General features: G+C 40.6%; 1 protein-coding gene across 1 annotated transcript in view; it reads right to left on the bottom strand.

Annotated features, from left to right (window-relative positions):
- Window positions 1-18300, bottom strand: part of LOC126162888 (transcription factor Dp-1) — a 235072-nt gene that overhangs the window by 104465 nt on the left and 112307 nt on the right. The window contains exon 6 of the mRNA XM_049919688.1: window positions 14815-14977. Coding sequence (XP_049775645.1) covers window positions 14815-14977 — 163 coding nt within the window. The remainder of the gene's footprint in view (window positions 1-14814; window positions 14978-18300) is intronic.

Below are 18300 nucleotides of genomic sequence, written 5' to 3' on the forward strand. Positions count from 1 at the left end.
TCCCATGGCTGGTAACACAATAGAATTTCCTGCCTGCTCACTATTTCCCTCCTGGTACTCATCCTAGTTCTCAGCCAAGCTGGTGTCAACTATTCCCCCTGCAGCTCTTCTGCAGTGCTGTGTTTGAGCAACTGTGACACACTGACTGCAATATCTTCTAGGGTGCAGGTCATGTGTAACAACACCAACTAATACATAAATAAAAGATAATAACCACAATTCAGAAAAATTCTCAAAGTTTCGCTCGTTCCACAATCTAACGACATCTGCTGGTACTACCTCCATGACGGGTCTTGCTGCTGTAATTTATTCTTGCGATAATAATTACAGTCGTTTTATATGATTTTTTTTCCATTCTGGAAGATTTTTCTTTCTTATCTCATCTGAATGTCACCATCTTGTTCTAAAGTTCATTAAAAGGTGATAATTATATTTGCCTTGTATTGTAATACATGACCAGTGACTGAATTTACCCACTTGGTAAATCATTACAGTATCTAATAACCAAATAAAATACTGACTTGCGATCAAGTAATGGTTTTTGAAGGACAACATTTTTGCTTTTCTATGTTACCTGTACTTAACAGCACCAGAAGTGTTTGTGCATGGTATCAATACATGTATGAGAACTGTTACTGCAAAACTTTTCAAATAAAGCAAGAGTTTGTAAAATGATGTAATTTAATGCTATGCCCCCTACGTTTCACAAAATCGTCAAATTTTAAGCAGAGCGATAACTAGTTCATAGTTTCTCACTTATCCCTTGCACTAGTGTTGTGCAAGTCAAATGTCATGCAACTGACTGAGCAAGGCCGAAACTGTATCAAATGCTTCGGTGTATCAGGAAATCTCAATCCTGTTTGAGCACGAGTTCCATTTTCCCTTAAATGATACTAGTGCTCAAACAGGATTGAGATTTCCTGATACACCAAAGCATATGATACAGTTTCGGCCTCGCTCAATCAGTCACATGACATTTGACTCGCACAACACTAGTGATTGTACGCATTTCTCCTCCTTATACAAGGCATCACAACAACGTTTCACCAGGCAATGCCGGTCAACTGCTGTTTGTGTATGAGAAATCGGTTGGAAACTTTCCTCATGTCAGCATGTTGTAGGTGTCGCCACCGGCGCCAACTTTGTGTGAATGCTCTGAAAAGCTAATCATTTGAATTTCACAGCACCTTCTTCTTGTCGGTTAAATTTCGTGTCTGTAGCACGTCATATTCGTAGTGTAGCAATTTTAATGGCCAGTAGTGTATATTATGAAAGCAAGTAAACAATGTGTGGGCCGCCAAAACTCAGAAACGTGTCCCGGTAAGAACCAGGGAGTTAAATGGTGTGGTAGCACTCTTGCTTCCATCCACAAAGAAGGTTCCTGTTTTTCCCTGAAGGGCATGCTTTTGAAGAATAAGGGCTGGGAAGTTTTGCCCTCTAGAATTTTCTTGAACATTCCAGAAGATTCCAGAGTGTTCTACAATGATACGGTATGTTCTGCAACATTGGGAAAGATTTCAGAATGTTCGGAAACATCCAAAATCATTACAGAACATTCCAAAACACACACTAATGTTGTGGAATGTTCTGGAACATTGGGGACCATTCGAGTCTTTTGTTATGTTATGGATTTCGCCATCAGTAATGGTATATAATACAAGACATGTCATGGGTTTGAACATCAGTTTCTTACGAGTGACAAAGGGAAAACCGAAAAAGCAGTGCAGTGAGTGGAAAAAAAAAAAAAAAAAAAAAAAAAAACAGTGGAGTGTGAGTAGTCAATGTGATACAGTGACTGACTATAAATTGAAAATAAAGTGTGGAAAGTGAGCAAAGTGTAATTGTTTATAAAAATACGATCTGATTTATATTTTAGACAGTGCCTAAATGCCAAAGAGGAGGAGATCTTGCCAGTTCTGAAGCGAAAATAAAAGGAACAGAGAAGAAAGAGAGCGAAGCACGTTTAAGTTCCCTATGAACGAAAATGAGCACCATGAGAAGCAGAGAAACTGAAGAACAACAAAATAAATGGGTTGAAGAATCAAGAACTGTAACACACTCATATAATAAAAGACTGCGAACTCAAGCCACCCATGAAAGAAACATCGTACGAGAAGCATGGACAAGGACAAGAGGAATACTCCACAAATGGAGTATTCCACTACTAACTGATGAAAAAATATAACACACACATCATAATCAGAAAAATGGATAACATTTGCCAATTCTGCATTGCGAAGAAATTCTGTAGAGAAACACCAGGATTCTGTTTCATGAAAGGAAAAATTCGATTACTACCAATGGAAGCACCTCCTCAGGAATTTTTACATTACATGACCAGGCAGAGCAGTGTAATTGAGGAAGTTTCTGTGGCAGTTGTTTCCTTATTTCATGATCTGTAGACCACTTTTGCAGGGTTTAACTGTCAGTGTTATATGACTGCTGTATGTTTTTCGATCTGTACAATTTTCCCCGTCTGCACAAAGTGGTACACAGTGCTCCCACACCGGCAGCAGCAATTTGGTGGGTAACAGGGTGTAGGAGCCTCCACAGAATCGTTTGACCAAGGCTGAGGCGAGGTATCTACGGCAAGTTCCGTGACGTGTCCTAGTCAAGTGATGTCTTCTTTGTTCGAGTGTTCAGAGAACAAGTCCAAGCAAACCAGCCTATTCTGGTTCAGACAGGTAGGATGTCGTCCCCCATTCACCATTGTGGCTTTAGAACATCTCCAGACCAGCGGTTTTAGGACATCGAATTCTGTCTGGTCTCTCTCTCTCTCTCTCTCTCTCTCTCTCTCTCTCTCTCTCTCTCTCTTTTTAATGGTCTGTTGTGAGTTTCGAAACATGTCATGAACTTTTAGATATGTAACTGTTGTGATTTTCCCATCTGTGCTTAGACACCAGTGTGCTTCGAGAAGTGTGGAAAATAAAAAATAACAGCCTTAACTTCCTTGGTTCCAGCAGCAACAGCATTTCAAAAAGTGATGTTAGGAACACCAAGCGGTTGTAGAACTCAGAAATTTCTCTCTCTCAGGCAATTCCTCAAACAAGCAATTAATACTCGGAAAGTGATTGGCATCCAATTTAGTGGTACCAAGATATTTATTTCGACTCCCAAATATTGACGTTTTGGCTAGTAAAATCGGATATTGAAGCTATTATTGGTTTTGGGATTAGTAAATTAATAATTCACATAGTTTAGAAAGCAAATATTCACAGAGCTTAGTCTGCAGGTGGTCGCAGCTCCAACTACAGTGCTTTGAGAGCAAGTGAGTTTCGAGTAGCAGGCAGTCTGCATGTCGTTTCATGTCAGAGATGAGAGTTTTCTGCTAACCACAATCAAATCACGTACTTCAAAATAAGAAAGTGTACAATGACTGCTTCCAAATGACTCCTATCGGTGTCACTTCTATCAACACTAACAGAGAAGAAATTGACTGTGTTTTTAGGACAGATCTAGCACACACAGGATCATTACTGCCACTACTCACCGAACACCAAAAAAATTTCTGCAAGTATATTTCGTCAGAAATAAAGAAACATAACTGTAAACAATGCACAAAATATTAGTGGATTGAGAGGAGTAGTAGTCCAATACATACAGAGGATCTTACACGAATACATATTCAAAACTGCACTAAACCGAATGATTTCTGATGACTATAAAGTTATAACTCGAGCCAAACAAACAAGACATGGAAAACACTAACGTCAATTTAATGTACCTAAGGTAGACAAAGTTGCCATCATAGTTGTGGACAATGAAAAAAACTGTGACATAATGGTACAACGAAGAAGAGGACGACTACAATGCATTGCAAAAACACACTGTTCACATGATGCCCTCCAATATACACTCCTGGAAATTGAAATAAGAACACCGTGAATTCATTGTCCCAGGAAGGGGAAACTTTATTGACACATTCCTGGGGTCAGATACATCACATGATCACACTGACAGAACCACAGGCACATAGACACAGGCAACAGAGCATGCACAATGTCGGCACTAGTACAGTGTATATCCACCTTTCGCAGCAATGCAGGCTGCTATTCTCCCATGGAGACGATCGTAGAGATGCTGGATGTAGTCCTGTGGAACGGCTTGCCATGCCATTTCCACCTGGCGCCTCAGTTGGACCAGCGTTCGTGCTGGACGTGCAGACCGCGTGAGTCGACGCTTCATCCAGTCCCAAACATGCTCAATGGGGAACAGATCCGGAGATCTTGCTGGCCAGGGTAGTTGACTTACACCTTCTAGAGCACGTTGGGTGGCACGGGATACATGCGGACGTGCATTGTCCTGTTGGAACAGCAAGTTCCCTTGCCGGTCTAGGAATGGTAGAACGATGGGTTCGGTGACGGTTTGGATGTACAGTGCACTATTCAGTGTCCCCTCGACGATCACCAGTGGTGTACGCCCAGTGTAGGAGATCGCTCCCCACACCATGATGCCGGGTGTTGGCCCTGTGTGCCTCGGTCGTATGCAGTCCTGATTGTGGCGCTCACCTGCACGGCGCCAAACACGCATACGACCATCATTGGCACCAAGGCAGAAGCGACTCTCATCGCTGAAGACGACACGTCTCCATTCGTCCCTCCATTCACGCCTGTCGCGACACCACTGGAGGCGGGCTGCACGATGTTGGGGCGTGAGCGGAAGACGGCCTAACGGTGTGCGGGACCGTAGCCCAGCTTCATGGAGACGGTTGCGAATGGTCCTCGCCGATACCCCAGGAGCAACAGTGTCCCTAATTTGCTGGGAAGTGGCGGTGCGGTCCCCTACGGCACTGCGTAGGATCCTACGGTCTTGGCGTGCATCCGTGCGTCGCTGCGGTCCGGTCCCAGGTCGACGGGCACGTGCACCTTCCGCCGACCACTGGCGACAACATCGATGTACTGTGGAGACCTCACGCCCCACGTGTTGATCAATTCGGCGGTACGTCCACCCGGCCTCCCACATGCCCACTATACGCCCTCGCTCAAAGTCCGTCAACTGCACATACGGTTCACGTCCACGCTGTCGCGGCATGCTACCAGTGTTAAAGACTGCGATGGAGCTCCGTATGCCACGGCAAACTGGCTGACACTGACGGCGGCGGTGCACAAATGCTGCGCAGCTAGCGCCATTCGACGGCCAACACCGCGGTTCCTGGTGTGTCCGCTGTGCCGTGCGTGTGATCATTGCTTGTACAGCCCTCTCGCAGTGTCCGGAGCAAGTATGGTGGGTCTGACACACCGGTGTCAATGTGTTCTTTTTTCCATTTCCAGGAGTGTACATTAATATTTTTGCACAGAGAAGACAATATAATTTTAATGTAAAACAAATACAACCTGAAACAAGCATAAAAACAAACAAAAGAGTCACTTCCAAGGAGTTCTATGCTTACAGCTTAATGATCAGAGATAATGAATCATACAATCACATTCTCAATACTCGCCATTTATGAAAACAATTCCTGGTAGTTATGTATGTATGCATGTAAAAATATAAGTGGAAGGGATGCTTTACGTAAGACTGAAGCAGAAGAAACTACGCACAGAAGAATACATCCATCTTCGAGATGCAATCCCAAATGACAAAAACATTGATAACATTGGAACAATGGTGATCTCGTTATCATACACAGGAAGACCGAGACACACACGCACACAAATATACTCAAGATGCCAATTAGCCAGACTTTTCCGACAAAAACAAATGATGTTTACTGAAGTCATCACAAAATACCACATCTTTGGAACTTAAATAACAATGAAAACAATTTTTGACAAAATAATTTAATTGGATAGATAAAAGATCTACTCACCAAGTGACAGCTGCACACACACTGAAAAGGGGGTTGTAATTAGGAAAGCTTTTGGGGCCAGTGGCTCCTTCATGCAGAAGCGCTTAAAGGAAAGGAAGAGGAACGAAGGAAAATGACTGGAGAGGTCTACGAAAAGGGGTAGATTTCAGGAAGGTCACCCACAACCGTGGGTCAGGAGTGACTTACTACACGGGATGAGATCTGACTGTTGGGACCTGCATTAGAACAGATTTGAGAATCTGAGAGCTTAAAGGTGGAAGATCAAAAGCAGATTTCCCGAGCCATTACATCCAATCCTGGTCCTGCTGATCCCTCCAAAAAACAACTTTGAAGCACATCACTGGTCACTCAGTATTGTCCTGGTTTGGAATGTATTAAATGGCTACTTCAACAGGGCCATGACTTCTTAAAATCACACCCTGAAATGGGATCCATTCTATCTGAAATCTTGCCCACCACACCTAGAATAGCTTTTCGTCACTCTCCCAATCTCCCCACTATTTTTGTCTAACCCTTTGCTCCTTCTGTACCCATCTTCCTACCCTATGGCTCCTACCCCCGTTACTGTCCCTACTGCAAGGCTTGCCCTATGTATGCCCTATAACTGCCAAAACATATACTATCAAAGGGAGAGCCACCTGTGAAACGACACGTCATATACCGACTGTCATGTCGACACTGTTCGGCCTTTAACATGAGCACGACTACCACCAAATAATGAATTAGATGAATGAGCATAGAGGGTGTGTACTGGCAACAAGAAATATCACATTGCGGAACATGCTCTACAGCTTGACAATCGTGACCTCAATGCCTGTTTCACCATGTGCTCCATCTGGATTCTTTCCCTAGACACCAGTTTCTCTTAACTCCGCAGGTGGGAACTAGTGCTACAACATGTCCTTGGTTCTTGCCACTCATCTGGCCTTAATTTACATTATTGTTTTCCTCTCAGCATTTCTTCACAGTAACTTCCTCTTTCTTAAGTCCGTTTTGGTTTTCTACATCTTTCATTTTCTCGCCTGTCTATTTTCCCTTGCCCACCTCCATTACATGCAATGCACTTAGCTTTTCACTCTTATTACCTCGTGTACGATATAAGCAGTAATCTCTGTCTTGCATATTATCCTGTATTCCAACTTCAAGCTCTCAGATTTTCAAATCTCATCCGAAGCAGTCCCCAACAATTAGTCTTCCCTTCTCATCCAGTGCGGTTTGTCTCCCACGACCCGTGGTTTCCTGAAATTTACCACTTTTCCTAGACTTTTCATATCCTTTTCCTTCACTCCTCTGCCCCTTCAACCCTTCTGGCTGAAAAGGAACCACTGACTCCGATAACCCTCTAAGTGTGTGTTCTGCCACTGCTTGGTGAGTAATTTTTTACCTATCCAATTACATCTTTGGAACTGTTACATGCTGGATGTACACAAATAAATGATGAAAGCAAGGACTGCCTCAACCACACAATCTCATATGACTACATGACACAATTCATCCCACAGATATTGATAAAATCATCCACGCTGAATGTCCCAATTCACAAGAAGATCCGGAACTGCACGATGTCATGGTGAAAAATGTGATTCACAGACTTTGTGGGCCATAGCACAATTTGCCGTGTGATGGAAAATGTACAAAAACATACCCAAAAACATTCTTGGATGACATACAAAGCAGAGTTGATGGCTATCCCCAATATGAAAGAAAATCACCCGATAATGGCGGCTACATAGCAAAAATATGAACACGAGGCAGTGATGAACTGCAAATAGATAATCACTGGGTAGTTCCACGTAAAACACAACTTTCCAAAATGTTCTGAGGACACACAGATGTAGAATACTGCAATACAGTGAAATTCATCAAATATGTGTGAGTATGCGAACAAAGGCAGTGACATGGAAGTATTTAAAATAGCCAATAACAGCAAAAAGCAAAACAGAAATGAAGAGACCCTTATGTACCAAATGGTAAGGTAAATCAACAACAGCAAAGCAGTGTGGCGGATTATCGGTTTTCCCATACATGGACGCGAACTAACTGTGCAACTTTTAGCAGTACGTTTGGGGAATGGGCAGAGGGTTTACTTCACAAAAGACACTGCCAGAAAAATTGCAAGCGAACCATGTCAGAAGATAACATTAACAGCTTTTTACCAATTGTGCCAAATGGAGCCATTCACCAAAATATTACTATATGTCAATGTCCCTACATGTCAATACACGGAACACAACTGTTTTTGGATATATCTCTGGATGTTGATACACAAAATACGGGGACCAACAAGTTTCGCAGATCTCACGGCTGTTGACAGTTATCTATGCCAGACCTACAGAAAAGCATGCCAATGCTTAGGACTACAGGAAAATAATAACCACTGGGTGTTAACACTACAAGAAGTATCACTCACAGTCTCAGCTGAACAAATGAGAAACTTATTCGCCATAATTCTAACAACATCTAACCCATTGAATCCGAAACAGCTATGGTAGTCCTTTGAAGAGAGTATGAGTGATGACAAACTGCACCAAATCCGACAATCTCATCCTTTACTGACCATTGAATTCAATGACAACATCGTCAATGAAACACTCAATTGCTCAGAAGATAAATATTTAGCAATGAATAACCAGACCATAGTACAACTCGGGATGCGAGCACCACAAAAAGATGCTATCAGTGTGCTAAACTTCGCAATTACAAAGGAAAATAGCTACAAACTACTACAATACATCACTCTCAACACGAAGTGACAATCAAAAAGAAACAACGTTATCACAGACCGGACTGACAACACTGGAAGAATTATATACTTGGATGCATCATGCGGCACAATGAATCTTTTGCTAATGGAAATACTTGCTAAACAACACATTCCATTTGCACTGGCATCATCCAGGATTGCACCCACAGTTGTGGAAGGACAAACTGCCCATTCCAACCCACAACTACTGTTGAATATAGCTGAAGAACAACTCCTGGTATGTAAAATATAAAGAGCATATGGACAGGGTGAACTTCTAAAGCAAGCTAAAATTATTTTCTCGGACAGATGCACAATGGCACATAAAAAAATCACTCAAAGCCATGGACAGAACAGTACAAGACTTGTGAGGAAACTGTGAAGCAATGCGAGGAGCTCTACTCATATTCCAATATCAGTAGACGAGACCAATACACGCTTAAAAAAAAAAAAATTTACATATCTGGTTACTCGTACAAATACTGCAACTAACAAAAAATATGAGACTTGAACTATAAAAAGACGAACAACAGCACATTTTGCTCAAAACTTTTACAAATAGGCAAAGACACTTATCCTACTGACCAGATGAATGGCCTCATTAAACTCTACAGTGATTTCTGCAACATAGCCACTGCTGAAAACAAACTCATTCCCCAAATCTATCCAAACATTGTTCACAACTATACCAAATCAGACTTGCTATTTGAAAGGGCAATTTTGGTAATTAAAAATAATATTATTGACGATATCAACTTTAATATTAATAAAAAAATTCCCAGTGAAGACAGAATATTTAAATCAATTCACACAATGGAAAATGTTGAAGGAAGTGTGAACTTCCCTACAGAATTTATAAACACACTGCAAATACCAGGAATGCCATTACACTTCCTTCGACTTAAAATTGAATTTCCAACTATACTACACAGAAATCTCAACTCACCTAAATTATGTAGTGGAACAAGGATTACGATTAAACAGCTATTGATTATCATCATCGAAGCTGAACTTACGACTGGACAGTACAGATGGCACACACTATTTAGCCGCAGAATACCACTGATCCCTACTGAACTGCCATTACAATTTAAAAGACTGCAAATTCAAATCAAATTAGCCTACAGTTTAACGAATTGCAATGACAAACTTTAAAATACGAGGGCCGTTCAGAAAGTAACCTCCGGTTGATTTAAAAAAATACACCAAGTTAAATAAAAATATTTTAATATATACATCTTACAACTACATCTTTGCACTATTTTTCTACATAGTCTCCAGAGCGATTGAGGCACTTACCGTATCTCTTCACAAGCTTTGAAATTCCTTCTGCATAAAAATCACCCGCTTGTGCCTGGAGCCAGCCTGTGACCGCATCTTTGAGCTCTTCGTCGTCATCAAACCGCTGTGACCCGAGCCATTTCTTCAAATGCATGAAGAGGTGATAATCACTTGGCGCCAGGTCTGGGCTGTAAGGTGGATGGTTGATAACGTCCCACTTGAAGGACTCAAGAAGGGCCGTTGTTCTGCGAGCAGAGTGAGGACGGGCGTTATCGTGCAAAAAAACGATACCGGAAGTCAACATACCATGGCGTTTGTTCTGTATAGCCCGTCGTAACTTTTTTATTGTTTCACAGTACACGTCTTGATTAATGGTCGTACCACGTTCCATGAATTCAACCAACAATACCCCTTTGGCATCCCAAAACACCGTTGCCATCAGTTTTCTGGCAGAAAAATCTTGCGAGGCTTTTCTTGGTTTGGTAGGCAAATTTGAACGTGCCCACATCTTTGATTGTTCTTTTATCTCAGGGTTCACGTACTTAATCCAGGTTTCGTCACCGGTCACGATTCTGTTTAACAATGGTTCTCCTTCGTCCTCATAACGTGACAGAAAGTCTAATGCAGAGGCCATTCTTTGAGTTTTGTGGTGGCCGGTAAGAATTTACGGTAACCCAATCTTGCTGTCACTATCTCGTACAAGAGAGTCTTAGAAATCTGTGGAAAACCAGTAGACAACTCCGACATTGAGAAACGTCAATTTTCACGAACTTTTGCATCAACTGTCTGAACGAGTTCGTCAGTCACCAATGATGGTCTACCACTCCTCTCTTCATCATGAACGTTTTCTCGTCCACTTTTAAATAAACGTACCCATTCACGGACAACTCCTTCACTCATAACTCTTGGTCCGTACACGGCACAAAGCTCACGATGAATAGCTGCTGCAGAATATCCTTTGGCTGTAAAAAACCTTATGACAGCACGCACTTCACATTTGGCGGGGTTTTCTATTGCAGCACACATTTCAAACTGCCACAAAAACTAAACTAGCGCAGGTACGACGTTCACTCGACCACGGCTTGATGCCGACTGACCTGTTGAGTGTGTGAACGCACAGATGGCGTCGCTACTCCCCCCACAACCCGCACTGTGACCGATCGGAGGTTACTTTCTGAACCGCCCTCGTATTGCGGGATCAATCTCAAAGACTCTTACTTCTCTCACTGTAAACTACACTCTCAAGTAGTAAATAAAAAAAAATTGTACATATATACTCCAGATAATAAAATGAAAAAATGTTAACACACAAGTATTGTAAACAGTTAGAATATGTTTTCAATTTTAACCTCATATACCTCAAAGTCCATCCTTTTATTCCAACTACCACACAATCTCATATCAACTCCCTGAATGAAGCCGGGTACCCAAGCTAGTATGTGATTATAGTTTGTGAATGATGAATTTGGAAGAAAAATTCTATTACAATTTAGTAAATGTGATAAGAACATGTATTCATTAGGTGCTGTTGCAGCTATAACATGTAAGTTTATAGACTTTAACATATACTACTTCCTGAGGCATGAAAAGATATTTAGAAGTCAAGAATAATAGAACACAGATTATACGAAGTTATTGCATTCGATATTAAGCACAATGATGCTCTATACAGACTTAATTTACATATTCAGTATGTTATCTATTCATTTCTGTGTGAAATTGGCTTCTGATTATCTATAAATTTATATAAAAATTTGCTCATGCACTGATCTGATTACTTCAATGCAAGTACTTACTGAATTTTGGTTATAATTTTGTCTCATTTGCAATAAAACTACTCTCAACTACACACATCAAAAAAAGTTTTGCACAAACTCGGTTCTGGAATCTGTACAGAAAATTTGAATAGAGATCAACGTAAACATCATTTCCGCCCTTTTTTCCCTTATGAAAACCACACTTTGCATGTTGTACCACCATACAGCAAGACCTTCAGAGGTGGTGGTCCAGACTGCTGTACACGCCGATACCTATAATACCCAGTAGCACGTTCTCTTGCACTGACGTATGTCTGTATTCGTTGTGGCATACTATCCACAAGTTCATCAAGGCACTGTTGGTCCACATTGTCCCACGCCTCAACGCAATTCAGTGTGGATCCCTCAGAGTGGTTGGTGGGTTACTTCATCCATAAACAGCCCTTTTCAATCTATCCCAGGCATGTTCGATAGGGTTCATGTCTGGAAAACATGCTTGCCACTCTAGTCGAGCAATGTTGTTATCCTGAAGGAAGTCATTCACAGGATCTGCACAATGGGGGCAAGAACTGTCATCCACGAAGACGAAAATGTCTCGCCAATAAGCTGCTGATATGGTTGCAATATTAGTTGGCGGATGGCATTCATGTATCTTACAGCTGTTTCAATGCCTTCAGTGACGATCAGTGGCGTCCGTCAGCCCCACATAATGCCACTAATGCCACCGTCGGGGAACTTCCACCTTGCTGCACTCGCTGGACTGAGAGCCTAAGGTGCCTCAAAACACGTCTCCGATGATTGTCTGGTTGAAGGCATATGCGACACTTATCAGAGAAGAGAATGTGATGCCAATCCTGAGCGGTCCATTCAGCATGGTGTTGTGGTTGCAAAAGATGGACCTCGCCATGGACATCAGGAATTAAGTTGCGCATTGTGCAGCCTACTGTGCACCGTTTGAGTTGTAACATGACTTCCTGTGGCTGCATGAAAAGAATTACAAATAATGGTGGCATTGCTGTTAGGGTTCCTCCAAGCCATAATCTGCAGTAGTGGTCTTCCACTGCAGAAGCAGCCCTCGAGCGGCCTTAGCAAGTCATGTCATTGACAGCTCCTGTATCTCTGTATCTCCTCCATGTCCAAACAACATCGCTTTGGTTCACTCCGAGACGCCTGGATACTTCCCTTGTTGAGAGCCCTTCTTGGCACAAAATAACAATGCGGATGCGATCGAACCATGGTATTGGCCATCTAGGTGTGGTTGAACTACAAACACAAGCCAAGTAGCTATCTCCTGGTGGAATGACGAACTGATTGGCTGTCGGACCAGCTCCGTCTACCAGGCACTGCTCATGCATGGCTGTTTACATCTTTGGATGGGTTTCGTGACCTCTCTGAACAGTCAAAGGGACTGTGTCTGTGATACAATATCCAAAGTCAACGTCTGTCTTCAGGAGTTCTGAGAACCGGAATGTTGCAAAACTTTTTTTGATATGTGTATAATGAGATATTTATTGTGGCAAGTTCATTTTAGAGACATTTATTATTGTAATTTTTATTGAGGGGGCAGTCTAATATATCAGAGGCAATCAAAAACTTTCTGTTGAAAGACCTTACAGTCCAAAATCTGTACACCAATCTGGTAAAACCACCTTCAGCATTGAGGCAATCACCCCATCAACGCACCAGGTTGAAGATACCTGTTTGGTAATACATCATGTCCAGCTGCGTGAAAAGCCTATAACTCCATGCTGGGGACAAGCGTTACCATGGAACAACAGACCCACTTGTTGCAGTTTTGCTGGACGTTTTACCGTAACTGCATGCTTATACACCTGCACTGGAGTCGCACTGCGTTGCATATACGCTGCTGCAACACCCTGAAAACGTTAACTGTTTGATTGCCCCTTATAAATGTTGATAATGGTTCTGCATGTATGATAGTTGTGTCTTATTGGATAACTGTTGGATTTGTGACTGATGCTAACAATTAAGTAGTAAGTGGTTCCTTGCCTACGTAATTCATTTATATTGTGGAATCCAAACCCAAGTGTAACGTGATTTCTTCAGCTACACAAAGAAATGGAAAAAGCATTCAATAGTATACATAATAAATCACATATGACAGTGCCAGTTTTTAAACTACAGTGAGGAACTCTTGTACAGATTAAAACGAATGTGCCACAAGGAAGTCTGTCAACTTAGATTTGAAAATCTACATCTACATCTTGGGTTCATCACTGGCATTTGTCAGTCCTGCTGACAACCTATTAAAAACAATACCGCGATTCCTACCCGAAATGAGTCCACACTATTAACTACAAATTGCGTGGTGATCTGTATGCACAGAGATTATAAAGATAGAATTTAAGGATACTTTAACAATGGGCTGCACAAAATTTGCTAAATAATGCTGCAGATCATTCTGACTGTCCTTTTCTGGGCTAAGAGTATTGTTGAGAAATGCAGAGTTTCTTCAAAATATAACACTATAGCATATAATAGAGTGAAGCTATACAAAGTAAAAAAACTTGAGCATTTCAAGGCGACATACAGTGGGGATTACTGTCATAGCAAAAATGGCAGAATTTAGTTTATGCACAAGATCGTGAATGTGGTACTTTCAAAGAGTGTTCATTTATCTTCAGTCATAGCTTATTGAAGTGGTCAACTTCACTGATTATTTGCTCTGTGTTTTATGTGTTTCTCTGTTAACAAAATTACATTAATATGTAGCCAAAGTGTTCAAATGTGTGTGAATTCCTAAGAGACCAAACTGCTGAGGTCATCGGTCCCTAAATTTACACACTACTTAAACTAACTTAGGCTAAGAACAACACACACACCTACACCCAAACAAGGACTCAAACCTCCGGCAGGAGGGGCCGTGCAATCCGCGACAAGGCACCTCAAATTGCGCGGCCGCTCCACACAGCTATAGCCAAACATCCATAGTTATAACTGTGCTAGCCAACACAGTCTTAAGTGACAGGCTATTGGGTATTCTTTTTTCAAACTATGTTTGCCAAATGAATAAGGTTACAAGTGATTATCATTCCAACATATAATCAAAAGCAACACAACATAATGACTTCCATAGTTGTATGCATATTGTAACATTAAAATCCTCTAAAATTGTCTATTACTGTATTTTCTAAGGCTGCAAACAAGTCTTGTAAATAAACTGCAGAACAAAACTTATTTTTTCAAATTCAACATGAAATTACCTGATCTGTTGGTGAAATTACTAAATTTGGATTTGTAAATTCAGCAACCAACTCATCAGCAACCTCGTTGTAGGACGTTGTGCCCTTCTTGCGCACTTTTTCACATACCTTCATTGAAAAATGTCTAAGTCCCTTTCCAACTTTTTCACTTTTTCTTCGTTTGCTGAAACCAAACATTGTACACTGTAATCAACTGCTTTACAAATACATTAACTGCAGTCTAGCTTGTGAGGTAGTATTAATGATAATTTCTTACCTTCAGTATCATAAATGAAAGCATGTCACTGTGGGCATGTTATGGTAACTGCTTAATAGTTGTCTCTTAGAAAATGTTCATTGTGAATTTAATACATGAAATTGTGTTCATACATAATAACAAAACTGAGCAGTGAACTTTTCTGCTTCTTTGTAATTCTTTCTTAAAAAAAGAAACAAAGCAAATGAAGTGCTTTAATCATAATTATAAAATTTAATCTACTCTGCAACTGAAAGTTTTCTTCACTTCCCGAAATATTTCATCCATTACTATCATTTTGTAATGAGAAAAAAAATCATCTTTGTTTTGAAGGAAAGATGATCACTAGCTCCAAATAACAAAGGTCACTGAAAATTTAATTCATGCTCAATTCCTAAATGAAATTCTTTAGGGTAATAATGCTTGCTAGATTGTTTAATCTGAACATTAAGCAAGGGCAGCACATACCATTCAATACCAACTATTTATTTATTGTATTTTTTTACACGAACAAAGAAGTATCTACAATCAAATGAAAATGTCCATATTTGACAATTAGTTCAGAGTACCACGTCAGTTAGTGTAGGGTCCACTGACGACCAGTGCACTCCGTAACTATGCGTTCTATTGTTCGCAGTCAGCAGATGAATGGAAACCCCATTTCAAGGTGTAATCACACCTCCCTTGACCCATCCTAGTGTGGTTCAGCCTCCACCAGCTTTGGCGTGATACTTGGAATCCTTTTATGTTCTTTGTTGGATCTTGAACCTGGTGAGCATTGTAAGACAGTGAGTTTGTTCCAGTGCTGTCACCACCTGGCATTCATGTCGACAGAACTGATACTTTTTGAATCAATCCAGGGTTGTTTGCACAATTTCACAGGGTGGTTTGCACGATTTCAGATGAGTTGTTGATCGATCGTTTAGAGCATTATACAAGAGAGAATGCTTATGAGAAGTGATCTTCAGGAAGTTTGTCTTAGGTACTTCTCTCTTTAAATCTTGCGGAGAAATATTAACTACAACAGGTAACCCCCGAATGAAAGTAGATCTACCAGTAACAGTGACAACTTCATGGCTTCAGTAAGTTGAACTGTTTACCCACTCAGAAGTGCAATATTCGCCTGCACAATACACAAGAGCGTGCAGCAGAGTGTAGAGTATTCACATTCACATCCCAATTGCTGCTGGTAGTCTTGCGAAGTAAATTCGTTCTCGAGCCAGGTTTCTTAAATAATCTGATGCACTGTTGTCTGAATTTCATGGCCTGATCCAGAGTGATTTCTAGATATATTGTTGTTATGAAAAAGTTCGATTCTGTCAAAATTCATATGTAGCAACACAGCAACAAGTAAGCATTCATGATACTGTTAGTCTACACTGCATCAAAAATCAGAAATTAAATTCTCGAAAACACCCCTGAAAATAAAATGGACAGTTATGGCAAAGAAAGCTTTCATCAGATATGATTAAAGATGTTTAAAGCCTTTTATTTGTAAACTGGATTTCAAAGTTAACATTTGTAAAATTTTTTAAACTAATTTTAAGATAAAGTTCCTAAAATTAGTAAATATAAATAATGATTTAACAGAGTCTACTTAACTTCGAAAAAGAAAAAAAAATGCATAAACAAAACTTATGCACTCAATCTGTTTGTTTACTCATTAGAAGATTAGTATCTTAATGAAATTAACAAACAAAAAGTGCATCAACTCAGCTGAACTAATCAAAGCAAGGAATTTGTCCTAACACTATTTAAAACACTCAATGTAACATCCATGTAAAACAGATTAAAAAATATGTAACCTCTAAATTACAACTTAACTCATTCAGAAAATGTTATTAATATAGTGCCACTTCCACTTACATATATAATTAACAAGCACAATATCCAATGGGTAATGTAGCACAAGGGAATATATATAATACTGGGATGACAACCCCCACCCCTTCAACTTTGGAAAAATATATTAACTCAAACAGATGACAAAAAGATTTTGGAAGAACTGTGAGCAGTTAACAACGGTCTTTGCAGTTCTGTTTAAGTAACATTATAACAAATTGTAGCTGCAATGGAGAGAGTTTCTTTTCCAAATACTGCTTGACAGAGAAGGGGAATGGTAGTGTATGCTGTGAATTTTCGCCTACTTTCACCCATTGATTCACTTTCTATCCATTAAGTTCTCACTCTGGAACATGAAATGCAATAAAGTCAATTGCCTGCTCAACTTAACTGGCCTATTTTTAACAACAAAAAGCATCATCTGCTGAATCACTGCTTCCAAACATGGTCAGCAGTTTGGGGACACCTGCATCAGTGGCATTATTACTACCTCCTTCTAGGCATCATAATTTAAATTAACCTGCATTATCACAAAGAATCTAATTTGCTTTGCTTAGAGCTCCTCTCGCTGTCTTGACTCACATTCCCCTGTTCTTTAGTGAGCATTGTGGTCTATGAAGTAACCACTGAGGTCTGAACTAGGTTCCTTTTATTGCCAAAGATAATAGCAGAATGAATTGAAAGGTCAATAGTCAAAGATGAGGCAGTTGCTAGCAGCATCCATTATTCACAACACAATAGGAGAGTATCTGTGGATAAATATTTAATTTTTTCTACGTCACATTGTTCCAATACTGCCCCACAGTGCACTGACATACGCAAATGACTGTCGGCTCACCTGCAGGCAGACTGTAGGCAGTGCAGGCTACCACTCAGGCAGCCCTATTCCACCACGTTTGTGAACTGTTCTGTTGCATTTACAAGTCACTCATCCTCCTATGCCTGTGGGCACTTGCCCAGTTCACACAGTTACTTAGGTTACGATCCAGCTGCCTAACTGCCCACACCTGATCAGTTTGCCCGCCCCCAGGCAGGTACAAAAACTGGTGCAGCCTGCCCTATATCACTGTCCATGTCTTTTCACATCTCTGGTATTTACTTGGTCCATCAAACAACAATTCAACAGACTACGTCCTGCTGACCTCCATTTTATTTTCAATAGTGTCACAATTGTGTTCCACACCAGTCTTCTTTTCTGTTTATATTGCTTGTGCATTTTCTAAACTAGAACACAAGAACAAGATGTAAATGAGGATTTTTTATTGTATATTTACTCAGTGTTTCCCCAGGACTAAGCCTGTTCAACAGGACGTGAGCATTTCTGCAGCAAATGCTCCTCTGTGAACTCCTTGATGGGATTTAGTATAATATCTGTATACCACTACATATACTTTTCATTTTGGCAGTCA

The sequence above is a fragment of the Schistocerca cancellata genome, chromosome 2 (genome assembly GCF_023864275.1).
Source record: "Schistocerca cancellata isolate TAMUIC-IGC-003103 chromosome 2, iqSchCanc2.1, whole genome shotgun sequence".
NCBI lineage: Eukaryota > Metazoa > Arthropoda > Insecta > Orthoptera > Acrididae > Schistocerca > Schistocerca cancellata.